The 27,932-nt window shown below is 41.4% G+C and overlaps 1 protein-coding gene across 2 annotated transcripts; it reads right to left on the minus strand.

Moving 5' to 3' along the window:
* Window positions 1–9,650: 9,650 nt before the first annotated feature.
* NFIL3 (nuclear factor, interleukin 3 regulated) lies at window positions 9,651–27,546 on the minus strand. Of its 2 annotated transcripts, XM_063129451.1 has the most exons (3): window positions 27,073–27,546; window positions 25,495–25,599; window positions 9,651–11,538 (listed from the first exon to the last, which is right to left on the minus strand). In XM_063129451.1, the coding sequence occupies exon 3, from the start codon at window positions 11,339–11,341 to the stop codon at window positions 9,953–9,955; it is 1,389 nt and encodes a 462-aa protein (XP_062985521.1). In that variant the 5' UTR covers window positions 11,342–11,538; window positions 25,495–25,599; window positions 27,073–27,546; the 3' UTR covers window positions 9,651–9,952. The 2 variants fall into 2 exon arrangements, with proteins under 2 accessions (XP_062985521.1, XP_062985520.1); XM_063129450.1 differs by lacking the exon at window positions 25,495–25,599.
* Window positions 27,547–27,932: the final 386 nt, after the last annotated feature.

Genomic DNA, 27,932 nt, shown 5'->3' on the forward strand with positions numbered 1-27,932 from the left:
TTCTGTCCCTCCCTTTATTCTTGCTTATTCTCAGCCCTGCATTCCTTAACTCATACTTAATCCTGCACTCAGTTGGGTATTTATTTATTATGTTTCTATAGCGCCCAATAGCCAAAGCTCTTTGGGCAGTTCACAAAAATTAAAACCCTAAAATACAAAACATCATATAAAAACTTTAGAAATTTAAAATAGAATAAAACTAGAGTTAAAAACAAACAAACAAAAAACCACCAGCAGGGAAAGATGTTCATACACAACAACACACATTCAAAAATAGAACTGAAGGACTAAAAAGCTAGATGATTGCCTTTCACATCACCTTGCTGGCCCAGCTCACATTCCCTGCCACTCACATGGTGACCTTATTCCCTCATGGTACTATTGCCCAGTAGTTTGCTCCTGTGGAAAGAAGGCCCAGCAGTTTGCTCCTCTTAAAAACAACACCTGAGAGAAATATTCCAGCTGTACAATGAATAAACCATCCTGCTTCATATGTTCATTTAAAGTGAGGCCTTAAAACAAATTATATCAGTAGGTAGAGACAGAAAGAATTCTGTAGCGAAGGACTGACCCCTTCTTTGTCTATCCCTGAGCACAGATGTACCTGTATTTGAAACATACATCTTGGATCAGCTTTAAATGCTCTCTAGAAGTGGGGGAGTGAAAGTATGGGCTGATTCTTTCCACTTTATGGAAAATAATAGTAACATATGAAGTAAAACATTGGAGAATATAAATGTGCAAATACCAGACAGAAAGAGTGTGAGTGGTTAAACCGTACAAGTTTTTTTAAAATTTAATACATTGTTATGCTGTAAATGTGGGAAGTGAAAGCACAGCTGACCTTTGGTTCAGCTCTTCCCCTTTTAGATGTCTGTAGTGATTCACATACATTAAAATGGTAACTCTTCTGTTACACCTACTGTGGGATGTGCCTCCAGCTTGAAATTACTTAGACCCAAATAAGGACATTTTCAATATTTTGATTAAAGAATTTGTGCAGAATGATCCAGAAAATAATTGTTGATGTGAATAATCTGGGGAAGCAAGGTAATTAATTTTGTTCTAGGAAATACATGGTTTCAATGTAGCTCCCCATAACAATTTAGGAAAATTACATCAGGGAGCAAATGTATATTTTTAGATGCAATTTACCAAAGATTGCTCTCAGAAAAACAGAAATGGTATGGTTGCCCCATATTGTTCATGTGAATTTGTAATAATTTCCCCTTGCTCTGATACTCCTGTGGCAATGATATTTGGTGTCTTCCAGAGTTGCAATTCATAATTTGTTCAGTCCTTATTGAACACAAGTGAGATGCATGGTCCACCCAGTATTATCTGCAGTGACTGGCAGCGCCTCTCCATGGCTTCAGAAAGGGGTTCCCCCCCCCCCGAAAAAAACCTGAAGATGCCAGAGACTGAATTTGGAACCTTCTGCATGCAGACCTCATGCTCTTCCACTGAGCTACATAATCTGGATGGCCACCAATCTGGATGGCTTAAAAGGGGGGTTGGATATATTCCTAGAGGCAAAGGCTATCAATGGCTACTAGCCCTGTTGGTTGTGTGCTAGCTCCAGTATTCGAGGCAATAAGCCTGTGTACACCAATTGCTAGGGAACATGGGTGGGATGGTGCTGTTGCACCATGTCTTGCTTGTTCATCCCTGGCTGATGGCTGGTTGGCCACTGTGTGAACAGAGTGCTGGACTAGATGGAACTTTGGTCAGATCCAGCATGGCACTCCTTATGTTCTTATGTTCTTACATAAGACATTTAATTCTTTTGAAGACACAGTTAAATTAAGAATACCCGAACATGGCAGATGAAATAAATCATATAAATAAAGAAATGTCAGGAGCATTTTGACACAAAACTTCTGAGAACCAGTGGGTGTTTGCCAGAAGATCTGAGTAATGTATTCTATAGAAATTCAAAATTCTGCTGCACTTATATCATGTCGTTCCAATGAGCTAATTTGGATTAATGGGCATACCAACCACCCAGTAGCCTGCTTTTGCTATGATTTCTGCAATGGTTAGATTTCTCTGGCATTCCCAGGAGTGTTATCCTCCAAAAGATGCATTGCCCCATTTCTCGAATGAGAGGAAGTGCAGCACTATCTATGCGTATTTACCTGGAAGTAAGTCCCACTGTCTTCAATGAGGCTTACTCCCTAGTATGTGTGTTTAGAATTGCAACCTTAATGTCCTAGTAGCCTTTTGCTGTCAGAAAGCTCTGGAATGATGCCCCAGGTTCAGTTTTGCACTTTCTCTTATGCCACATAGCTCTGTAATGGATCTCCAGGATTAGTAAATCCAAACTCCCACATTCATACGTATAGGAGTACATTTAAAATAATATGTTGACACTTTTTTCTCCTAACTCCTCACTCCATTGTGCTTTAAAAAAAACCAACATGATTAGCCTGTGCTGGGGAGAGAGAGAGAGAGAGAGAGAGAGAGAGAGAGAGAGAGAGAGAGAGAGAGAGAGAGTGTTGGAGTTTACACCCCATGTTCTCTTGCAGTCATGGAACCAGTCATTTCAGAATTGTGCATAAAATAAGGATCTCAGCACTTGGCCTTATATCTTTTACCCTTGGACGTGATGTTCTGTACCAGAACACTCATGCTAGTTAAACTTTTGCAACAAAAATTGGTTTGTTGTAATCATGTGGTTACTTAGCTTATGTTGTGCAATGAGCTGTAAAAAGCATTTTAAAAACAATGTGGTAATAAAGGCCATATTTTTTAACTTCGTGCTCTGCTCATTTTACTGGCATTTCTCTAGCAGCAGTGTTTTGTTTTGTTTTCATTTTGAAATACATGTCTATATACCACTATGAAGAAATTAAATCAAACCTTTAAAAATCTGAAATCCTGAAGGAAAGTATTTTTTTTTCTTTAAATGTAATCAGCATGTGGTTGTTTCTATTTTATATACAGTGAAGAAACTGAGGTAATGGTTTGTTTCAATGACTAAAGGACTGAATAGGTTAACAGTAGAAGAAAGGATATGCCTTTTACTCTAGACTTCTGCCTGAGGAGCGTTAGGTAGGATGACCATATGGAAAGGAGGACAGGTCTTCTGTATCTTTAACAGTTGTATACAAAGGGAATTTTCAGCAGGTGTCATTTGTATGCATGCAACTCCTTGTGAAATTCCCTCTTTATCACAACAGTTAAAACTACAGGAGCCCTGCCCTCTTTTGCATCTGGTCAAGAAGGCAGGGCTCCTGCAACTTTAGCTGTTGTGATGAAGAGGGAATTCCACCAGGTGCTGCATGCATACAAATGACACCTGCTGAAAGTCCCATTTCTATACAACTGTTAAAGATACAGGAGACCTGTCCTCCTTTCCATATGGTCTCCCTAGAGTTAGGGCAGTTTCTTATTTGGCACTAGTGCTAATGTTTTAGTGGCATAAGCTACCTTTGACACAATGCAATCGGTTATTCCTGGCTTTCCTCAGAAAACCTGTCCCTCCAGAAAACACTATTGGCATTGTGCTAGAGATAATATATGTCAACACAATATAATTTACATTAGTACTAGTGCAGAATAGTATACTGCCCTTACACTGTAAATAAACTGTACTGGTAGAGTAGCAGTTAACTGTTACTATTAAGAGGTGAAAATGAAGCCAGGTTTCTGTCTTTATATATGGGAAGGCAAGATTGAAATCGGTACCTACCTTCCCATATATAATCCCATCTGATTGGAGAATAACTGAACATTCTCAAGATGTCAATTGGTTCTCCGTTGGCTACACCAAAGCTGATTGGCTGGAGGGTTCTGACTGGACTGGAGGGAATATAAGGGGCTATTGAGAGGCATCTGGGGAGAGTCTGTCAAGAGACAGTTTTGGCCAAAGAAGAGTCATTGTGAGGTGTCTTTGAAGCTGGGGAACCTGAAGAAGACATCAGCCAGGAACAAGATGTGCTGCAAGACTAGAAGTCCAATCTCAGAGCTGAGAGCATGTGAGGCAGAAGCTGAAGAAGGTCTGTAAGTGAAGAGGAAGAGTCTGAGGAAAGAGCTGAAGCCTGAGTGACAGCTGATCACTCTGAAGACAGACCAGCTGCTGGACCAAACTGAAGACTTTGGAGGAAGCCTGGAGAGCAGCCTTAAAGGTTCCAGGTAGAAGTCAAATCTTACCAGAGAGGATTGCCTTTCAAGCCCTTGTTGCTGGGCCTGTGAGATGGAGCTTAATAGGGAAAGTGGCTTAAGTTTGGTTAGAGTAAGGAACTGGGGCTTCTAACACCTGATTGGTGGTAAAAGTAGCCATGTAGAAACCCTGTTTTTAAAGTAGCAACAGCATTCCTAAATACAAACTTTGTTTCATTTTTAATAAAATACTGTTTGTCATTGTTTAGTTTCCAGAAACTCTGATCTGTTTTGTCTCATGCCTAATGATGAGCTACCTTAGGAAAAAAAGTCATATATTAAAGGTGAGTGGTTTAATGTTGGCAGCAGAAGTAAAGGGGAGTGCTTATCTGGTAGTGAGAGTGGAAGTGATGGGAGGGATTACTTGGGTGATTCTCCACATTTGGTGTGGGATCCTCTACCATAGGGCCAACCCACCACTAACACCAAATGAGAAGAATCAACCCTCACTACCAGGTCATCATGAGGTGTCTAGCATCACTTACCCTCATGTCATGACATCATGTTGATCATTTCCATATGCCATCCAGCAAAGCAAATTTTACAGAGTAGGAGCTGGGAAATGCAGAGCCAGCCTTACAATTATGCAGGAGGAAGGAGGTGCAGTGGGCTGAGCAGTTGGTATGGGCTAGAAAGAGCAGTGAATTTCCCACCCACACCCACCCTCTCCCTCCCACTGCTGCCACCTCCTTCCCTAGCTGCCTGCTTGCTTGGACAGCCGGTGAACAGTTTGCAGCTGTGTGGTGGCAACTCCTCCCTCCCCTGGCTGGTAGCTCCCACCTTCTGCTTATTTTGGCAGAGTGTCCCAGCTGGATGATGAAGGGAGGAGGAGCCATCTCCCCACAAGAGTGGGGACCCATGAGCCAGAAGTCCCCACCACAGCACAGAAGGGGGAGCCAGGAGCTGGAGGAGGGGCAAGCTAGGAGCTGCTGCTGCCACCATGAAAGTGCAGGGAGGGGGAGGCACCAGGAGAAGTGGGATGGGGCTTGCTTGAGGTGGCAACTTTGGTTGGGCTGGGCCTGGGGAAATGTATAATGTTGTCACGACATGAAGTAAACATATTACATATTACTACATATTACAGGGGCAAAAGGGCAAACAGTTTTCAGCAGCAGCCCCAGCCCTAGGGCATTCACATGTTGAAGTGGGAGTGCTGCTGTCCCTATCCCTCCCACTGACATCTACATGTTGATCATGGATATTAGGTAGGGTGACCATTTGAAAAGGAGGACAGGGCTCCTGTATCTTTAACAATTGCATAGAAAAGGAAATTTCAGCAGATGTCATTTGTATATATAGAGAACCTGGTGAAATTCCCTCTTCATCACAACAGTTAAAGGTGCAGGAGCTATACTAGAGTGACCAGATTTAAAAGAGGGCAGGGCACCTGCAACTTTAGCTGTTGTGATGAAGAGGAAATTTCACCAGGTTCTCCATATATACAAATGACACCTGCTGAAATTCCCCTTTCAATGCAACTGTTAAAGATACAGGAGCCCTGTCCTCCTTTTCATATGGTCAGCCTATATTAGGAGTGAGGCAAGCCAAGGCAGACAATGTCAAAAACAAAGTCACCAACACATCCTCATTCCTATTTCAACAGCTGAGTGCCCTAATGCATGAACAGGGCTCCTATGTCTGTTGTAACATGCAGTTATGACCTCAAGTGTTTGTGAAGATCAGATGTCCATAGAGCTTTTGTTCTTGGCTGACATAGCAATGTAATAAATGAATGATTAAATGCAATGATAATGTGTTCTTTAAGCACCTGTAGAGGCATCAATTAATACAAGAAAAACTTAGGCATGGCTGAATGGTAACTTCAGTGCAATTACAGCTAGCTGTAATGATGAAGCCATTGCCAAAGTCCTTCAGGTTTAATAAAAATATATATTGTTTATAGCATATTTACTCAGAAGTAAGTCTCACTGGGCCTTTTCAGACAATTCCCTAAGCCATGGTTAGGCCACAGCAAATGATTAGTGAGCGTGTTTAAACCATGGTTATGTAGCCACTATGGTTAGGAATAGTTCATATGACACACTAAGCCATAATGTTTAGCTCAAAATGCTTAACCACCATGGCTTAGTGTGTCATCTAAACAGGGTCACTGTAATTCAGTGGCGCTGATTGCCTGGCAAGTTTGTTTAGGATTGCAACCTTAAAGTATAAGATCTATATGAATATGGATATTTTGTGGTAATTATTAGCATTGCCTATTGTTTCTTTGTTAGGCTGGTATACTGTATTTTTAGAATGTGAAATTATAGCTATACAATTTAAGAGAACGGATATTGCAGAGCTCTACTATTAGAAAAAACAGAGTCTGCTGTTCTATTTACTTATATTCCCTATATTTAACCAATCTAATTACATTATCAGGGGAAATGCATACATTAAATGTTACACTGTATCTGCACCTGTGTCTCTCAATTTTGGTTTGGGGTGGGTGAGCTTCCCTGGACTCAGTTCAGAATGGGCCCATCTAAAATGAGCTAATTTGGGCTCAGTTCAAATCAGGCCCGTATTAGTTATTTTTAAGCTTGGGTCCCTTCTAAATTTCAGGTATTCTTGCATCCCCAATTATGTCAGATTTACATATGCCCAGGCGAGTACTTCTCTTATTGCCTGTTTTGCTGGTAGTCACAATTAATGCACCATGAATGACTGCCAGCTGGATGTGTGAGGTGATTCCATTGAAATGTGTTGCATTTGAAGTGATATGAGGAAATACAAACACACTATCAATGGTATTGGTATTATTTAGGGTGACCATATGGTAAGGAGGACAGGGCTCCTGTATCTTTAATAGTTGTATAGAAAAGGGGATTTCAGCAGGTGTCATTTGTATGCATGCAACTCCTGGTGAAATTACTCCTTCATCACAACAGTTAAAGCTACAAGAGCCCTGCCCTCCTTTCCATAACATTATACTTCGACCAGATACAAAAGAGGACAGGGCTCCTGCAGCTTTAAATGCTGTGATGAAAAGGGAATTTTGCCAGGTGCTGCATGCATACAAATGACAATTGCTGAAATTCCCTTCTCTATACAACTGTTAAAGATACAGGAGTCCTGTCCTCCTTTTCATATGGTCACCCTAATTTACACATGCAAGTAAAAACTTGGTGTTACAGTTAACAAGTGGTGAACATGCATGTGAATTAGCCCTTAGACCAGGGGTGGAGAACTCGGGCATTAGCTAGACCTACCTGAACGTCCGGGGGAGAGGAGGGGAGACCTCGCGGTGCGATTAACATGAGCTCTCACCCCCGTTTACACATAAGGCGCGATGTCCTCAGGAAGAGAGGCGTCGTGCTCGCCTTTTTAAATTTTTTTTAAAGGGGACAGAGCACACTAACGCTCATGCACAAAGGTAAGGGTATTTTTTTTAAAAAAATTAACTACTTTCCCTGCTCCCCCCACCCTACGCCCGATGGGTGTTAGGCCCTGTCCGCAGCTCCCGGCTCCACACAAGTAATCGCGCGGAGCCGGGTAAACATCTACCCAGAGATGTGAACCGCCCAGAGAGCTTTGGCTATTGGATGGTATAAAATGTAATAAATAAAAATAAAATAAAATAAATAAACCCATGGAAACGGGCCACATGCTCCGTGGTCTTGGGCTCAGCCCGAGAACATGGAAAAACTGGGCCCAAAGTGTAGGGCTGTATCCCAGGGCAAGGGAGGGATGATCCCTCCCTGATACCGGGATCCCCTGTGCGTCATCTGGATGCACAGGGACGATCCTGGGGTTCGTGCCGGGATATAGCCTGGTCTTGCTAAGGCCTCAGAGTCAGGGACCAAATACAGCTGTACTGGGAACCAAATTCAGCCTTTTAGGTCCCCCTGGATCCCCCCTTCCCCCCCCCCATCACCACTCATTTCATGGTTTCACTACTTTGGTGCAGGTTTTTTTCCCCATTCTAAGGTTTTGTTACTGGCATTAAGAGCTTTAAGCTACAATACACTGATATTTTTTTGTATTTTTTAATTCTTCCATCCTTTCTGCCTTTGGTACCAGCCCCATTTGGCCCTGAGAGCATCTCCAAAGCTGAACTTAGCCATCAGGATGAAACAGATTCCCCAACCCTGCCTTAAATGCTAACTTTTCTGGGACGTAAAAAAATGGAGAAGACCTGCATGTGTGATTTTGGAAGTACTCAGTGATGGGCAAGGCGAGAGAGCTAGAGAGTTGAAATGAGGTGCCTGCTGGTGATATATTTTCACATAATCATTTTAATATATTTGCAAAGGACAAAAGCTGTTGATATTGGTTGAGAAGGGAGTGATTAGATAAAAAGTTCCAAAACATGGTAAAGTAAAACACATTCCAAAACTTCCAATAACCACTACTAGTGATAAGGAAGATGATGGAAAGCTTAGTACATATTTTATGAAGTGCTGGAACTTCTAAAAACTAGAAAGTGGAGTCCAAATGACATTTAGTGCAGTCTATGCACATTGTTTTCAGTATTTACTTGTACAAGTCACACAAAAATCAATGTGCATGTGGATATATTTCTAATCCATTATAATTACAGTTAATTTGATCACATGAAATACCCATAATCAATCAGCATAGATCATTGCCTCTTTCCATGAAACAAAGGAAGCCACAGGGAAATAAAATAGGCTTCTCATAGGCTAGTTCTCAATGACTACCACTTAAAATAAATTTGAAAATTCATTCTGTCATGATAGGACATATCAATGTTCATTGGCTCTCTTGAAAGAAGATGTAGTGGGGACTAGAGACTGCAGAAAGTCATGCTTGTTTATTATAAAAAATTCAAGTTATATTTATTTATTTGGTGATGATGAGTGTATTTAATGACTAATCCTTTCAAAGAACCATGGGTAAAAATAAGATATTCGCCAACTATCCTGAAGGCTTAAGGTTTGAGGTTCACAACATCTTAAACTACAAAGACATCTCTAATCTGGGAAATAGCTGAGACTCCCATAGGTTGGGGAAGTCAAACACTGATTATCTAATCAGCAGTGTTTGCATCATTCCTATGTATATAATAGATCTTTGTCACACCAATTTGATCTGACAGGTTTTGATTGATATCTATTGAATGAGAATGTCTCCATTCTCTTTATCAAGTCTCTATGAAAAATCTACGATTTCAGTTTTCCAATATCTGTACATCATAAACTGTACTTATTTTTAATTTATATATAAAACTTTTTGTGATCACAGTGGTATAATTTTATACACTTATCTAAAACACAATGACCACAATCCAGAAAGATCCCTGTAGCTTTACCAAGGTCTTTTGCATGTCTTTTGTTCTTGTCTTGTAACTTTCCTCAAGATGTCTCATTTACCTTTCAAACTCTCCTGAGTTTCAGAAGCAACTTGCCATGCAGCACAGGGTTTGGTGGGAAAACGCCCCCTTTAACTAATCCATAATTAGGAACTGTGGTGAGCATTTGTTGTTCAATAGAAATGGACTGACAGCGTACCAGATCTGTGTTTGTCACCAATTGTTTATTAGAACTGGCAACTTTCACACTTTATAGTAACAGAACAACAGAAAAATAATGTTCACTATATACAGCCTTTGCACAGGCTACTTGACTATACACAAGGCATAGTGATCATGACAATCTAATCCCCTTTGTCATCTGTGCACAAAAAGACACCATCCATTAGACATTATGTGAACATTACAGTGAAATGACATCACAAGTCCAGTGAAAATTCAGCATAATACAAAACATATCAATCTACTGCAAATGACATCCTTTAAAACAATAAGCATTTCTTCAGTAGTCATTTAGCCAGAGTCCGAAGCAGAGATGTGTTGTGTACTTATAAGTCTTTTAAGTGAAGCAACCTCTGCTGACAAATTTGCTATGCCCTGCTTCAAATACAAGTTCTCTGTCTCAGACACTTTGTAGGAATTGTCTTTAACATCAGCCACTGCAATTTTGCAAGCAATCTGATTTTTTTCAGTGAGTTCTTTTTGATTTTGCCAGTGTTCTGGCTTCAGAGACCAGTCCTGTATATTAGTTACTTGAACAGAGAAAGGAGTGTGAGAAGAATGTACCAATTTTTGTACATTGTGCTTTTCAAGTTCAAAATGTCTTTTAGATGACATATCAATTGGTGATGATAGTTTCTGGGTAGCATCATACTCATTTTCCAATGTTTCTACTTTGATTTGCATGGCCTTGGCTTTAATTCTAAGCTTATGAGGCAGTGCAGAAGAACTCACTTCTGGAACTTTAACTATAGCATGAGTATTTTTAAGTTCAACAGGAGAGTGGATTGGACCTTTAGGGACTTGCTGTTCATCTTCTCCATCTGACGACTTTCCTACAACACCATCATCAGCCTCTGAAGTTCTTGGAGAGTTGCTGGAGGATCTATTAACTTGCAACAGTGGAGGGGAATGTGAGTAGCCACTAAAGTTGCTTCCAATGAAGTTTGGATACATGGATGTTGTGTAGGAGCCTCTTTCATCTCGTGAAACTCTTGCATAATTTTCCAATTCCATAGGCTCCTGTTTTATGAGCTGGAAATTATTTTCAGGATTTCCGCAATTATTTTGTATAGGGCTTGCTTGAGTATGGTCTACTGATGACACTTCAGATACATCAGATAAAGAGCTCTGTGGTGAGTGCTTAATGACAGATATACAGCTACTGCCCACCAGAGTTGGTTCATGCTCATCAATGAAAGTGTTAATACTTGATTTGGAATTCTGATACTCCTGAAAATAAACAGCCGTTGAATTGTTGAGCTTCTGAACCTCTTGGGCATATACTGAAGAGCTAATTAAACCAAACTTTAGCTTCAGTGAAAGTAACTCAGCTTTTAAAGTGGCATTTTCTTCTCCCAGTGCAATTAGTTTGTTCTCCAATACAAGGTCATTCAGACGCCGCTTTTCACGAGACCTTTTGGCAGCTTCATTATTTTTCCGCCGTTTTTCCCAATACATTGCATCTTTCTTTTCATCAGGAATAAATTCCCGCTTTCTCCGGCATGCTGAAGATTTGTTTTTTGCAATACCTCCTTCAGTGAGTATCATTTCATCCCCAGTACCTAAGTCATCAGACACATCTGTTAATGTAGAATTAAGTACCATAATTTTGTCCACATTGCTACTTGTATCAGCAGGTGCCTGTTCTGTCTTAATGGACTGCATTTTTCTCAGCTGCATCAGAAGCAATTTTTAGTAGGTGTGCAAAAGTAACAGGGAAAATTAATCTTGCAGGACTTCTTGAACCATAACAACTGGGTAAATACAATAATTTTAAATCCATACGCATTCTTCCATTTATTCCATAGTCTCAAGCATCAAGCTGCCTTGGTGAAATTTGCTTCTGAGTAGATTCAATCGGCAATCTTCTCAAAAACCTGTGGCACACAAAAGAATAATAATTATTCAGTTATTGATTTTACATTCCTCTTAAAAAAAACATTTTAAAGAATCTTTTAGTCATTAACTCTACAAAGGGAAAAATACAGATCATAAATCATTGAGTCACTAAGTGATGGCTGATAACTAGCCTCTGCCCCATCAGTCTGATCATTACTAAGGTGGATTGTTTCTTGCTGTAGAAATTTTTTTATACTTCATAAAAAATAGTTTAGACTAAAAACTGTAATGCGTGGCTATCGCGTTCAGTAAGAGAATGGGATTCTATATGTGAATTTAGCCTGAATTGCTTTTACTTGTCATTAAAGTTTTCCATTTTAAAAATTGTTAGTAATACAATGCATAGGTCAATATGGTGGCCTAACTATATTTTCCTTGGCTACCTTTCACATTAACTTTTGGGGACTGGCTGATATCAGAGGACACAATTCACTAACTTTTTCCAAGCCACCTCTTTGTTCAAAATACATCAGCCTACCTCCACACTACAATTGTCAAACAAGAGATAAGGAAAGAATGGCTAAGAGCATAACTACACCTCCAAGTATTGCACATGTAATTTAAAAAGGAAGGTAAGAAGAACAGCATTCTGATGAGTCCCTAGAAGATAAATTATCCTATGTAAACCACCCAGAGAGCCTGGGCTATGGGGCAGTATACAAATTATATTATTATTATTATTATTATTATTATTATTATTATTATTATTATTAGAGTTTAAATATCCACATTCCACATGCCATTGGTGAGACAGAGTATGAATATAAAAGTATCCCCAAAACCCAAGAAATATGAAGGTATCTTGATTGAATATGCTTATTTTGTATATTAATGTTATAGCTATCTTGGCTGGGGGGCAAGAGTAATCATCTCAAACGCCAGGTCTGAATCATGTCAAAAGGTTATGCTTTCCTCACCAAATTAGTTCCTATGCTATATAATGAAAATATTTAGCATCCTTGTTTTATGTGACCTTTTGAACTCCTGCTACACTGTCAGACATCTATGTCAGTATCCTTTCATCTTTATTAGGATAACTATTATCCTAATAAGATTTTAGTTAGTCACTTCCATTACTGTGCTCCCCCTCTGCATTTCATATGCTGATAAAAATTAAATCATTTTCCACTGGAATTTTTTAAAATAGGATTGTGACATCACCAAAGTCCTCAATGATTAAGCCTGTTTGCTTAACTGGGGTTAGTTTGCTTCTCTGCTGATTCATCATTTCTATGGATACAAGCTGTATGTCCACTGCCAACAGACTCAAGAGAGGTTTTCTAGAAGTCTGGTCTGTTAATTCTATTGATGTGCATGGAAGGCAGGGCAGCATAGTTCCATGTTTCTCCTCAAACCACTGCCCCTCAACTCTCTACTTTGCACTCAACACAAGTCCAGTCAGAGCGCCAGACTGTTACAGGCAATATAATCCCCGTGCATGCCTCCAATAACCCAGCCAGCCAGCCTCCTTCATTTGGCCAAAACAAGGAATGTCCAATCAAATATATAACTGTGTCACAATTCCATATGGGACATAAACTTTCACTAACAACCTATTTTAAAATTTTCAGTACAATTCACACACACACACACACACACACACACACACTACAAATGAAGCGATAGGTAAGGTAAGTGACTAATATCTGAGCAAGTAAGGATTGGGCCCTAAATATTTTTCTATGGTTTAGGTTATGTAGGACACAATCCTATGTGATCCACTTTGGGTACTTGTAAGCCTCCAAAGCTAGATGGGCCTTTTCTTCGCCTGTCTAGCGGAAGCTTCAGTGAGGGTCCAGGAAAGAGGCTAGGGTGGCCATAGAATCTGTTGTATGGCTGTCGTCCCAGTCTCCTTCTCTTGCCATACCTCCCAAGAACAATGTCTCCACATTCCATTTCCCCCTGTTTGTGTGAACCCTTTCCCCCCCATCTCCAAACTCAGTATTTGGCTATGAGGGGGAGATAGGAGCCTGCAATCGTTCCCTCTATGCAAGTGTAGCAAGGTGTGAAACAAGCCAAAATAGTCCCCAACCCAACCCACAACTGGGCAGTTTTGCCATTATTGCAGTTGCATCAAAGCACTTTATCTTGGCAGGCCCATTCCTGTAAATGGGGAACTCTCAATGCCCATATCTTAGCACATCCAACAGCTCAACCCTGATACTCAATTGTTTCTAGTAAATAAGAGCAGATCTACATATGGAGGCCTAAGTAATGGCAGCCTGTTGAGAGCCCTGATGTGTGAAGAATGGACTTTCTGAGATGCAATTTGCTCAACATGTTAATGGCAAACTGTGTGGAGTCACTCTGGTGAGGCATGATTGCATCAGCTTTTTATGAAAGGCCCCTCTGTTCCACTCACAAAGGTGGTATCTTGTAGCAGTGACTGCAGATGTTATCTCAATAAGACATTACCATGAAATATGACATCCCATGTCTATTCAAAATTACCTTACTGCCATCATACCATAGTGATGGGTATGTAGAAATCTAGTCCTGTAGAAGGGGAACACTTGACAATGATATAGAAATCCATATTTTACACTACTACAGGTAGGAGCAGATTTAAGATGTTGTTTCAAAGACAGAGACACCCTTTTGTTATGCTACACCTTTAAAAATATAATTTGTATGAAGGAAATGGTAGATGAAGTGACACTTCCTTTGTATTCTTGAGGTTAGAATTGGATTAATTTTCTGATAACAAACTTAATATTTACACTAGCCGCAAAGCTACAGTGGTTTTGTTTCTCACATTGTGTGGGGTTTTTTTTTTAAAAAAGGTCACTATTGTACACTACATGCTTCTGGTAAATCCACCAAAACCCCACAAGACTACAATTTCCTTACCAATATCTACCTTGAACAGTTTGTTATCCAGAAGTTATCCAAATGACAAATACAAAGCCCCTCTCTCTCTTTCTTTATCCTCAAATTCCATCTGATGATAATGGCAAAATGTCCATAAAAAACAAGCTATTTTAACATTAGCTGTTACTTATAATTTCCCTAGAAAACACGAGTATTTACATATAAACTAATGAATTGAAATGACACCTATTACTGTATTTCAAATTCTACCATTTCCCCTTATGATTAATTTTGCAATTACTTTATCATTCCCTCATAAAATAGTCTAAAGCCAACCCTTATATTAGTCACTCTTGAAAGGTCTGAGGCTGTAAAAAAAAAGTGCTATTAAAGTTGTTTGCTGTGCTGAGTATCAGTTCAATAAAGTGCCCTGTTCACATAATATTACAATCCTGCCAACAGGTTTGCATTATTATGATGATGGTAATAATCTGTTCATGGCTGGAGAGGTCTACATCCTCAAGTCATTTGGTGGGGACCTGTTTCTATCCAGGGGATGTAAGAGATGCCAAAGATAAATGCTGGGGCTGTAGTATGATTGGCTTTGCAACAATAGTATGTAAGGCTTTGCTCTGCTCTGATTTGGATAGTGAATCCGGAGCGGACCAACCCAATCTGCCTACTCCAAAGGCAGATCCAGATCAGGTCGGGGGAGCTGCAGATCGAGGTGAAGTGGTTCACCTCCATCTGGAGCTCCAAACACAGGTAAGGGGGGGCTCACCTGGCACTGCCAGCACCGCCACCGTCCTTCCAGCAATGGCGGTGGTGCCAGGTAAGGGGGCAGGGGAGCTTACCTGTGTCTGGCGCAGTCCGGCACAGGCTTCAACTGAGGCCCAGACCTCAGGCCTGGGCCTTAGTTGAAGCCTGTGATGGACCATGATGGAGGCAGGTAAGTGGTGGGAAGGGGGCCTTACCTGGCTCCGCTGCCGCCGCAGTCCATGCGGCGACGATGGCAGAGCCAGGTAAGGGGGCAGGGGGAGGGGGGCTTATTCAACCCCCATTTTGCCCCCCTTTCCCACTTACCTGCCTCCGCCATCCGCTGTGAAGGCAAGTAAGTAGGGAAGGGGGCAAAATGTCGATCCGCCCCTCCAGATCTCGTTCCGCAGAGAGGGTTGGATCGGCCTGAAGTGGATTGGCCCGATCTGAAAGTTGATGATTGGGCCACGAAGTGGTTCGGGGGGTCCATGCACAGCCCTAATAGTATGTTCTCTTGTTTTGTCTTTCCCATAATGCGCAGGTTTGAGGGACCATTGCGTGAAGTGTAGTCTGGTCTCCTATTTTTTACTCTGCTACACATCAGGCAGGAAATTCAGACATAGTTGTGTAAAAGTTCAAAAGCTACCCACAAAACTGAACCTATGATTGGGAAAGAGATTAGGAACATAGGAAGCTTCCTTATATTAGGCCAGACAATTGATCCATCTAGCCCAGTATTTTCGACACCATCTGGCAGTGGATCATTGGGTCATAGACAAAAAAAATTCAAGCCGTATTTGGAGATGCCAAGGACTGAATCTGGGACCTTCTGCATGCCAAGCATGTATACTACCAACTGAGCCATGACTCTTTCCTATTAAAAGCCATATTATCAGACTTTGGTTACAGGCAACAGCCATCAATCTACAACAGCATATGCTTCATATCATCCTCCTACCAGTTTAAAAACCATCACACTTCTGTCCCTGCCATCTATTTCCAGACCATTTGTTGTAATGGCGCTTCAGATTATCATCATCCTAGCTTTGAATGCTGCTCTCTGTTTTGTTCTCTCTGTTCCTACTGCAGGCAAAATTAGAGGGACAATACTACTCCTATTATATACCATTTCCCAGTAAATCAGTTGTGAGCAGGATCAGATTTATAAAACTTGTAATAAAATGAAATAGAAACCAAGACTATCGAAGACCAAAGTTTTCATAAATAATTGATCACCAAGAATTATTAATGGGGCTGGTCTTACACCCTTTACTATTTCTCCACTTCATATTTCCCAAAACATTAGAAGTATTACCATTCCTATTTTGCAGGGGAAATGAGTTAAGTATAATGCCTAGGTTTCAAACACAGGTTAGGTTGCAAACACAGCAGAGACATGCCTAAGCAAGAGGTTTCTCATACCTAATACGGAGACCCCATGCTGTTGGGGACAAAAGCTGATACAGACACAAGAAGTAATTTGCAAGACTAAGTCTATATTAAGTAACAGAAGTTCCACTTCTATTTTACCCAGCTGTAAGATTCAGAAGGTGATGCATTTCCATCATTATGAATAACAATGTGAATGAATATTCTAATACCTGCAATGTAACTAATTGACTGTTAGAGCAATACGACAATGGAACCAATTACCTAGGGAGGTTGTGGGCTCTCCCACACTAGAGGCATTCAAGAGGCAGCTGGACAACCATCTGTCAAGGATGCTTTGAGGTGGATTCCTGCATTGAGCAGGGGCTTGGACTCGATGGCCTTATAGGCCCCTTCCAACTCTACTATCCTATGATTCTATGGGCATGTCTACACCATGCCTTATCCCAAGGATTGTCCTGGGATCATCCCTGTGCATCCACATGATGCACAGGGGATCCCGGGGGCAGAGAGGGATGATCCCTCCATTTTCCCAGGATAACTGGGACAGCTTTTAGCCCAATTTTCCCCATGGTCTTGGGATCATTCCAAGACTGCGGGAGGTGTGGGCGGCTGTCCCAGCTTCATCCCACCTCCTCACAAATAAACATGAGGAGGCAGGAACCGGCATGGGGCACAGAGCTCTTCAGGTGCTCCGTGCCCATTGTGGGTGGGAGGGGGAAGCGGGATTGTTTTGTGTTTTTTTTTAACTTACTTTTGCATTGGAGTACTCATGCGCTCATCTTCAGTAAAAAAAAAATAATGGCAGGCGCAGCATCCCTCATTCCTCCTGGGATGTCATGCGTGCTGATACTCAAATAAAGTTTCTATTCTATTTAAAACAAATGGCTCACTGGTGGATTAAGCTTAGCATATTTCCATCAGTTCAAAAGGCCATGATTAACATGCATCAAACACTGATCTCATGATTCCAGTTTATTTACATCATGGCTGTATGAAAGCCACACCTGATGGACTGTGTCCAGTGCTACCTGATGGACTGAATCCAGTGTTAATTGGTGTGTGCTCAAATGGCACACTGAAGTCAGTCACAGTATATACAAAGCTAGAGAGGTGTCTTCTTCTTTTAATGCATTTATAGTCATGCTAAATGGCAAAATTGTACTAGGACGTGTGCATTTTATGTTAAAAAGGACCCTCCCTGTGAGAACTTATCATCACAAGAAGCTCTACTGACTTCATTAGGTCATGTAAAACTTGTGATCCTTCTTCATAACTTCAGATAAAGTAGCTGTTGGATATCCATTTTGGCCATTAACAATGACAAAATATATCAGCCAACTCTACTGCTTTCTGGGTAATCTATTGGATTGAGTTTCTATTACCTACTGGACTGAGTTTCCATTATTCACTATGGAAAGTGAATAATGCAACTTGCATAACTGAATAACTTGATATGGAGCTATCCTGGATCAATCAAACTTTCAGATCATATCATCCACTTCTCAGAGGCCAGATAACAAAAACCTCACACAAAAAGTTAATTTATGACAATAGCAAGGGAAAAAATAATATTGACAATAGTTTGGTACTGAATTATAACAGTAAAATCTAGAATAGCTACTAAATAAAGCTACTTAAAAACAACCCAAAAAGCCACCTATGCTTGCCTATACTGTGTACTAACTATTCTTTCTTGGAAGCAATGGAATTCAATTTCCCATTCCTGTTATTGAGGCCCTAGCCCTGATGAAGTATTCATTGCTTGATAATAATTGAAGATAAATAAGAGAAATGAGAGGGAAGCTATTCTGTGAATGGAAAAAATCTTTTTGGTTGATTTTCCTAATTACTGCTGTTTTCCATAGTCCAAATTCGAGGAGATATGAAATTGACTGTACCAGGTTAAAAGCCAACCTTAGCCAACTCAATTTCATTCCTATAGGAAATATTTTACTTCTTTCTGGTTTTAAGGACTACGCAAGCAAAAGTGTGGGAAACAAATACATCCCCAATAAGAGTCAAACAAAAATGTACACATGCCTGTTAGTCATGCTACTGGGGGCTAAAGTCAGTTTTTCAGGGTAGAGATTGAAAACCTGAAAAACAAGTTTGATCATAGACTAGGGTGAGAATGTGAGGAATTCTATAGTTCCATCTACAAGTTCCCCCAAATGATCCCACCCATGCAGCTTCAGACTAGAGACTGAAAAACTCCTAATTATGCAAGAGTGTGGTTGAATTACTATCAACTTCCAGAACAAAATACGTTAAAAACTATTATCTCAAAGCATACTTTATCATTTTCAAAAATACCAAAGTGCATGCTTCTAATTATTTGTTAGTCAGTTTCTTTCCCTACCCCTTTTCAGCAAATGGATAACTGTCACTCTATTTCATAATAATCCACTCAGTATCCAACAGTGAAATATTGGAAAAGTACCCTTTTCTGGAGCAAAGGTCTCTTACATAATATCCATGCCAAACGGTGATGCTAATCTGGTCAAAGACCAATACAAATGCAATTTACAAAAACAAAAAGATATAGCACATTATAGTAAAGCTGACAGCTTGTGACAATTTCTCAAAAAACAAAAGATGCAAAGGTTTCTGCAATGCTTTTTGATACTATTGATTTGAACAGAAGCTGAATGTAATTCCACTTTTATGGTGTCTTATTTTTGGCTGTCAAACCTGCCACCATTGTTGTAAATTGCAAATATGGCAATTAAAATGCTTCTACCAAGTGAGCTTTAAACTGAGTATATTATTGATTGAAAATCATTTGAGGTTTTGCCTGAGGACCTGGAAGATTTATGTCTCACAGAAGACTGCACAACCATAGCAAGGTCATCTAGAAGAATCTGTTAAGCTGATGAGTCAGATTTGTTGCTTAACATTATGCAATAACCCTGAAACAAAGCATTTGTTGTTCAGGTTATTGCATCACAGTGATGTTATAATAACAGTACATCAGAACAATAATTTAACAAGACAGCCATCTGGACAAAAGAATGTCATTACATAAATGAAGTTTGCACAACCTTTTGCAACATAAGCCCAGTTTAAAACAAGCTAAAGGTGTATGTTTTGTTTCAAGATAAAGGCACACAGCAGTGATTTATGTCCTGTAGAGATTATATATGCATTGCTAACACTATTTTCCTTCACAAGAAAAGATAAATTCCAAGAAATCTGAGAAAGCTCACATTGCTCATGGGCAGGCTGTAAGCTTTTTAACAATTCTCAAACCATTGCCTTAAAAAAAATCAATTCCCAACAGAACTCTGAAACTATAACCAAATCCAGGAAACTAGAGAGTGTAAAAACTAGTAGGTAGCAATCCTAGAAGATTAAAAATAGAAGGTAATTAAAAATGGAAAGGAGAGACTAATTGTTGTGAAAGCTATTAACACATTAATGACCAATCAAAAGCACCCTCATTGTAAGCATTATTTTATAAATATCCCATAGTACAAAGGATCTCCCTAGGGCCAGAGAAAGTGAGTGGATGGAGGGTTGTAAAATCTTAAATCCATTTTCTTCTCTCAGTTATCAACTCTGACATTTGCCTTGGGCAAATAATTATATCTCAACCTCAGTGTGTGTGTGTGTGTGTCTCTCTCTCTCTCTCTCTCTCTCTCTCTCTCTCATACTTGATGCTTGTGAAAATGAAACGAAGAAAACATTTCAAAGCACTTTGCATAATGAGCATTCTGAAGATTATAAATAATCCTGATTATTTAAATCTTGGAGCCAAAGTCTATAACCATTACTTAGGAAAATAATAATAAATATTTATGATAAAATAAGAACTGTGTTGCTCCTATGGAATAATGGAGGGGTCTGAATTAGAACTGCAAACTTTGGCATGGAGAACTCAGGATTAGAATTCAGTAAATACAAACAGGAATACACCAACCAATAGTCATTCAGAAGTCACAACAAGATGTAATATTAAAGCACAGACTGAAATGCCTGATCAGGCAAAGTGATATGTAGATCCGCCAAAGGACTAGAATAGTAAATGTGACAGCTATGGACAGGTAGGTAGAGGAACTCAGGATGGCAGCAGACCACAAAATAAGAGAATGAGCTCCAAAGATATTCTGATTCTTCCAAGTTTCTCAGGAATAATCCCAGTATTCAGTATTTTATCTGATGATAAAATAAATTAAACCAGAGGACTCTAAGAAACAACTAATGAATAGCCTTTTTGTATAGAAAGGATTGCCCTACATGAAAAGGGTACCTGTTAAAAGGTGCCTGTGAAAAGGGTACCTGTTCAAATGCTATTTAGTACCAGATGATAAACCTCTGTGTGGTTTTGGGTTCAGAGGAAAGGTGCTGAATTGTGCCTAACACTCCTCATGTGCTTGAACCTGAGGAAAATTTCTTATACATAGTTCCTAACTAATATCTGAGGCTTCTGTATACAAAGGTGAAGGGTGTATTTTTAAACTACTGAAGCTTTTTTTCTTTTGTGATCTGATTGAATTATTATGGAAGGAAAATAGGGAGGTAGCATTGTTAGTAGAGTTAGTATTGAGTAAGTTTTACTCTGTTGTTTATATGCTGTCCTCTTTTTTGTGTGCATTTTAGTATTTTTATGCTGTACACTGACCTGAAATCTGATATGCTGAAGGATAGTATTAAAATGTTTTAGATAAATAAATTAGCATGGGCTAATTTATTTCTGTTTTTTAAATTTATCTCTGAGTATCCAGATGCATCCTACACGCTAGTCATCTCTGATTTTATTATTTCCACCAACTGATGTAATGTATTTACAATCCAATTATTATTACTTTTGCTTAACTAGATTGTGATTCATCCTTTTAGTGTACTACTAAACTCCAGCACCCTAGCAATTTGTGGATACCCTATTAATGTCCCAAGGTGGCACAGATAACAATGTTGATATTTATACAATGCACTATATAAGCAATAGAAGCATGAGGTGGGGAAAAGCTGAAGAAGTTTATTAAATCATTCAGTGCACTAGAGTAACTACAGCCATTTAGGCTGCAATTCTACACACACTTGCCTGGGAGTAAGTCCTATTGAACTTAGACATGCATAGGATTGTTCTGTTAATTATCTGATAAACTGCGTGAAGTGCTATTTAACCTCACCACCAGCTCTGCAAGCAAGGTATATAGTGTCAAGTGTGAAGGCATAGTTTGCCAAGTGAGCACATTTTGGGAACTCACTGTCAATCTTAACTTCCTATAATCGTTCCAGAAATAAATATTAAGGAACCTAGATTTTTTTTAACTAAGTTTGTTAATAAGCAAATTCAGTACTATGGCACTACACTGCTGTATAAGAAACCTATGTTCACAGTTTGTTGTCAACTCAATTGATAAACAAAGCCAAAGCTGCATTCCTGCAAGGCTATGCCACTGAAATAGTTTGCCACCATGTGATGAACTTCCAAGAGAAACAAAATTGGAAAGCTGCCAATCTTTTGATTTTATTTATGATACCAAAAGTTAAAACAAACTTCTTAAGCATTTTCTCAAAAGTTATCCTTATGATTACCCAGTGAAAGAGATTAAATTTTAAATTCAAGAGTCCTGAAAAGTACCATGACCAAGATCTTCTGTTATCTCAGACCATTCAAGAAGCTTTAATAGGGATGAGAAGTTGTCATATTGGCTTGGGACAGACATATGGAGTTGGACAGTGTCCCAAGCTCATGTGGAGAATCTTCATAATTCTTGTCTCTGGCCAAACTGTTTATGTGGCACATGAATAAGGTCATCCTTAGCAATGGAACCTTCAACCTCATGCTGTTGCTTTGCTACTTCGTTGCTTTTTTAAGAGCCCATGAAACATTATGAACCATTAAAATCAGATTTTCCAGCACTTGATGATATTTATAGGATAAATGTATTTGCCAACACTGGGAATGCCATGTTCACAGATTACATGAAGTTATACATGTAAAACATTTTCATGTACACATTTTGAAAATAACAAGTGAATGTAACCTTAATCACATGATACTGAGAGAGTCACACTTCCTCTCTCATAATTCCAAAAGGGTTGGAAAAATTAATCCTTAAGTCTTAAGGAAAAAGGCATAGTTTTAAATAGCAACACATTAATGTTTGTTTCAATGTCATTATTTGGGTGACTGACTCAGAAGTGCAGCCTATGTGTTGGCACAAGCACAATGAAATCAGCAGTGAAGCTGCCTACTCAGTTTCAGTGGGCTGTGGATCAGCCCAGAGACATAAATGGCAAAGCATTTAATAAGTCAATACTTCTTAAACTTCTTTACAAGGTTATCAACATTGCCAGATTTTCAGAAAAATTAGGGAACTCACAATCCATGAAAACTGCCAGAAATCCCCACAACAGTATCAGGGAAAGACAGACAGTGGAGGGAAAGATAACCCAAACATCTTCTAATCATTGTAATGTGCTGGGTGGGGGGGGACACATTAAAGGATATATAAACTAAACATTCTAAGTATAGTGTCAGTGGAATGTTTCAGTTTATATAGCTAATAAACTGTCACCAAGTAGTTATTTTCTGCTTCCTCATGTGGTAATAACTACTTTGGAGCTACAATAGCTAATTCTACCTGTGAAGTAACACCTGAGGTAATTAGTTAGGATTGGCTATGAAAACATTTGCCACTGGATTTATTCTCCAGTACCACCATTGGCATATAATTTGTAAGACATAGAAATATTATCAAGGGACACAACTATTATTAGCACAGCTAATAGTTGTTCCCAAGTTTAGGCTTCAGTCCTTTGGGACTTACCTATGGGATTAAAGCTGCAATCCTATGCACACTTACCTGGGAGTAAGGCCTACTGAACATTGCGGGACTAACTTCTAAGTAAACATATATAGGATGGAACTGCAAGTCTCACGTACTTCTGAGTAAACATGCATGGAATTGCATGCTGGATGTTAATGTTTGTTTTTTCAGGCAGCAGTTAACACTGGTGGAGTACCAATTAATTTATAACCACTGCACAAAACAACACTTTCATATATGCAAGGCCTGGAAATGATAGAACTAGTACTACTGGCTGTAGCAGTTAACCTTTTCCCTTCTGAAAATGCCACCTGCAGGATCAATACCTCTTCGCTAGTAAGAACTAGCATTGGATATTACCCTCACACTATGCAAATGTTGTTTTAAACCCTAGTAGTAACTGTTTTGCTTCAAGTAACCATCCCATAAAGCAGATATTTTGGATGTCAACTGCCATTAGCTCCAGCCAGCACAGCCAATGGTCAGAAATGCTGGGAGTTGTAGTCCAAACTATCTGGAGGGCATCAACTTGAGGAAGGCTGCCTTACAGTAATTACCCTTACCCCAATTAATCCAATAAACCGCAGGTTTATGAAACCTCTGAGGAAAGGTTTGGGCCTAGGAGGGAAGAAGAGTGAGCAAATCTGTCTGGTTGTTGCTTAGAAGCAACTGTGTGCTACGTGGGAGACAAACGTCCCTCCTTTATACATAGTCCAGGATATTTTTGGCTTCCACTTCCCACACAGTTTACATTAAAGATCATTTTAAAAATATAAAGCAAACAACCAGGTCTTGGCCGTGTGAAAAGTGAAGGCACGCAAGCATTGAAGTAGGAGAGAAGTCCTGGCCAGCCCGCCGGGCTGCAAGGAGAGGCTGCATTCCAGCCGGCCAAAGCGAGGCTCGCAGGGGTAGGGTCCCTCTGGTTGGCTCGCGAGGGGCCGTGAGAGCCGCCTAACTGGCTTAACCCAGTTCCATGCCGGAGCCAGAAGGAGCAGAGCGAGGGAGGGAGGGCCGAGGGAGAAGAGGAGCTCTCCAGCCTCCCTCCTCGCTCATGCCCGTGTTGAACAGCGCGAGTACACACACTACGTGACTGGAGACGCATCCCTCCCTCTGGCCAGCTTGTTCTGCTCTCGCTCCCTGTCAGTACAAAACAACTGTTAGCCAGCTTTATTTACTCCTCTTGCCTACCCTGCTCGAGCCAGCCCGTCTCCCTCTCTTTCTCCACCCCCACCCACAGCCCACCCCCGCCGCCCCGCTGGAGCGCTGCCTCGCCTCCCACCCCCGCCACCCTCCGCAGAACAAAGGAATGCGAAGCGCGGCGGCAGCGCCATCCATCCAGCCCCTTCCAGCGCGCGCTCCTTTCCCAGTCATAACAACCAGCGCCTCAGGCTTCTGCGAGCCTCCTCAGACTCGTGCGGCCCGCAGCTCGCACTCCAGCCCTCCCACCCGCGTCGCCCTCGGCCACGGCAGCGTGAGCCCCGGTTGCCCCGGGAAGGAACGACGCGCTCCGGAATCCGAGAGGACTTCTCCCATCCCGGCTCAATCGTTCCTCACGCCGCCCCTTCACAGCCCCACTCCTCATTCAAGCAGCAGCAGCTTGCTTGTCCAAAGGGGTCGAAATGCCTACATTTTAAGTCTGTGGAACAGCGTTCAATGTAATTAATACCTCGCCGCTCCACCACCACCCTCTCTCACACACACACACTCCAAAAGAGCACAGCGATAGAAAATAAATAGATGTTAGAATCCGATGTACCTACCCAAACATAAACACACCACAGCCTTCTGGCTCAGGTTCTTCCCCCCGCCCCCAAAAGACCCCGGCGCAGATGGGTTTCATTGTTGTAAAAGTAAGGGCAAAAAATGTGAAGCGGGAGAGACTGTGCGAATAACAAATGTTACGATCACACGTTAGAATTATGGCTACTTCAGATGTAATACTGACCTAGATGAAGGGTTTTAGAAATATGTTACCCGGCCCGTAACATATACGGATACAAAAGATTGCTCGCCTTCATCTTCCGCGTCAGCCTGACTTTGTCATTCTTCATTACAATTGCAGGGGCGAGAAGATGATAGACACTCACTTTCCCCGAAATGCGTAACCATCTCCTAAAAGGTCTCCCCCCCCCGCTTCCCCCCCCCTTTTGCAGAGAGCGAGGGGAGGGGGGATCATACACGAAAGCCAACACCTACCAAACCACTTGATGTCTGGGCGAAATGCCTTCCTAAAAATACCAGCCTTATCAAAACGTCTCCGAAGGCGTGGAGTTCCGAACGCCAGCAAGTGCCCTTGAACGTCTATTTGGAGAAAAGACCAGAAATAGCCCATGAAGCCACAATTGCTCAAATGTGATAGGACTAAATATAGTCGTGCATGATTTTCATTTTAAGGGACATGGCACACATTCAACAAGCCGAGTTGCTTCCCCACTTTACACAGCGATCTACTTTTCTGGAGGGGGCGAGAAGGGCGGGGGGGGGAGGGCGCACGCAAGAGGAACGACTTTGGAAATCTGTTAGCCTGACATTTCAAAGGCCGAGATTGCTCTAGTTTCTTTGTGGCGAGATTTATAAAATCGCGTAATTAGCTTCCTAGCCTGACTGCCAGCAAATTCTGTGGTTACATAATGCAACATTTCCAGGAACGATCAGGAAACGCATTGCCTGAAAACCAATTGCCAATACGGAGCAAAAGGCATTGGCTAGAGTTAAACACACACATACACATAGAAACACACTCACTCACTCACACACACACATACACACACACTAAAATCTTGGAAAATCAAACGATTTGTTACGTGTATTCTTTTTATAGCTGTTTATAAGTGGAACGTAATGTAAGTATTTTAAAAAATACTCTCGCGTGTAGCAGCCGAAACTTAATTAATCATGTGCCTTTAAAAAAGAAGACGCATTTCCCCCCTATAAAATATCCAGAATGAGTAAAAGTAATGACAGAATTCCCTAACGCTGCACCAAAATTATCAAAGCATTGCACGATCACGTCCCATTTTAACGCTTGCCAATAATTCACAGCGGACGGATTATGCAATATATGAAATAATCCCCACCAATGTCCCCTCCGGCTGTTAAGGCATTCGTAAGGGGCGCGGGGACGTGTCTGTCTGTGTTTAAAACAAAAACAAAAAACTCTTGACGTTCGCGTGCAACTTGCAAACCTGACATTTTCCCCTCAACCTTTTCCCCACCATCAAGCATGTCTTTAGCCGTTCCCACCCCTCTCTCCGCGAAAACACAAAATACCAGCTCTCTCTGATTCATTTCCTTTGCCGCCACCCCGACTCAAACAACAAGCGTCCTCCTCTTGCCCCCGCGGGAATGCTCGGTGTCAGGATCAAGCCCTCCCCTCTGCCGCTTTTCTCCTTCAAGACATCAATTTTCCTCAAACAAGGAGACATATTATGCAACAACAACGGAGAGCCAAGAAGAGCCAGCAAACAAGCAGCAGCCACAGCCACAGTCAGCGCTCCGAGTCGAGGGGCGCTGCAATCAAAGCAACCACCTTAAGGTGGCGAGTCCCGAGTGTTGACGTGCCAGAGGGTGAAAAAAGTTACTAGATAGAGAGAGATGCAGACAAATGTGCTTTAAAAAAAAATAGGCAGGCGCGTATAGAGATCTAGCTAGGTTGAAAAATATATACTATTTTTAAACAACAACAACAGAGAAATGTTCAAAAGGAACAGAGAGAAGGTAGGAAAGCTTTACAATGTCCAGCCCCCCTTCTCCCTTCCCCGGAAGATTATATACCTTGGCAATGTCCTCCGGTGGCGTGCGACAGTGCTGTGAATGCCTTCCTAGAAGATCCTTAGGGCATCTGCGCGTTTCCTTCTCCAGCTGATCACTTTGGATGGGGGGGGCGTAGGCGGAGAGGTGGAAAGGGCTCGGGGCTGTAAAGCCTGGAGGCAGGGGAGACCCTCTGAAAGACCCCCTGGTCAATAGGAGCGCTGCTGCTGCTTTCTTCCAGCAAGAGCCCAAAGCAGTTCCCGGGTGAGGAGAAGATAGAGTGAATAAGCCAGGCGGAGCAGAGAGTGTGTCTTCTGCCTTCGCTGCTAATGCCGCCGCCGCCGCCGCTGGAGAGAGAACTGTGTTAGTAGGTCAATACTGTACACTCCTCACAACGTACAATCCTGATGCCAGCCTTAGCGGATGACTGGCGGTTGCTCGGTCCCAATCAGAGCTCGGCGTTTCTCTCGGAACAGCCAATGGAGGCCTCCAGGAGGGAAGTGACAAGGGCAGGACCAGACTTGAATTGAACCCCTCCCTCCCCGTTCCTTTCCTACTCTTCCAGCCTCCCCCCCTCCCCATGCACTTTCCCCGCCCTGTTGGAGCGGTGCGTGTGGTACAGTAGATGTATGCGCTGGGTATTGCATAACTAGGCGAAGCAGGGGGGAGGAAAGAGAAAGGCTGCTGACATTTACGTAATTGCCCAATGGAGAGCCAGAGAGGCCAGAATTAAGGTGTCGACTCTGCTCCCCGCAACCTCCCTCTGGCTTCCAGACTGTTAAACACGCTCGGCAATGTGTAGGCATAGTGTCGAATTGACATCACAGACGGGCAGGGTGTTGGAACGAGGGTTGAAAATAACACAGTGAGACAGCAGCGCGCGC

The sequence above is a fragment of the Elgaria multicarinata genome, chromosome 6 (genome assembly GCF_023053635.1).
Source record: "Elgaria multicarinata webbii isolate HBS135686 ecotype San Diego chromosome 6, rElgMul1.1.pri, whole genome shotgun sequence".
NCBI lineage: Eukaryota > Metazoa > Chordata > Lepidosauria > Squamata > Anguidae > Elgaria > Elgaria multicarinata.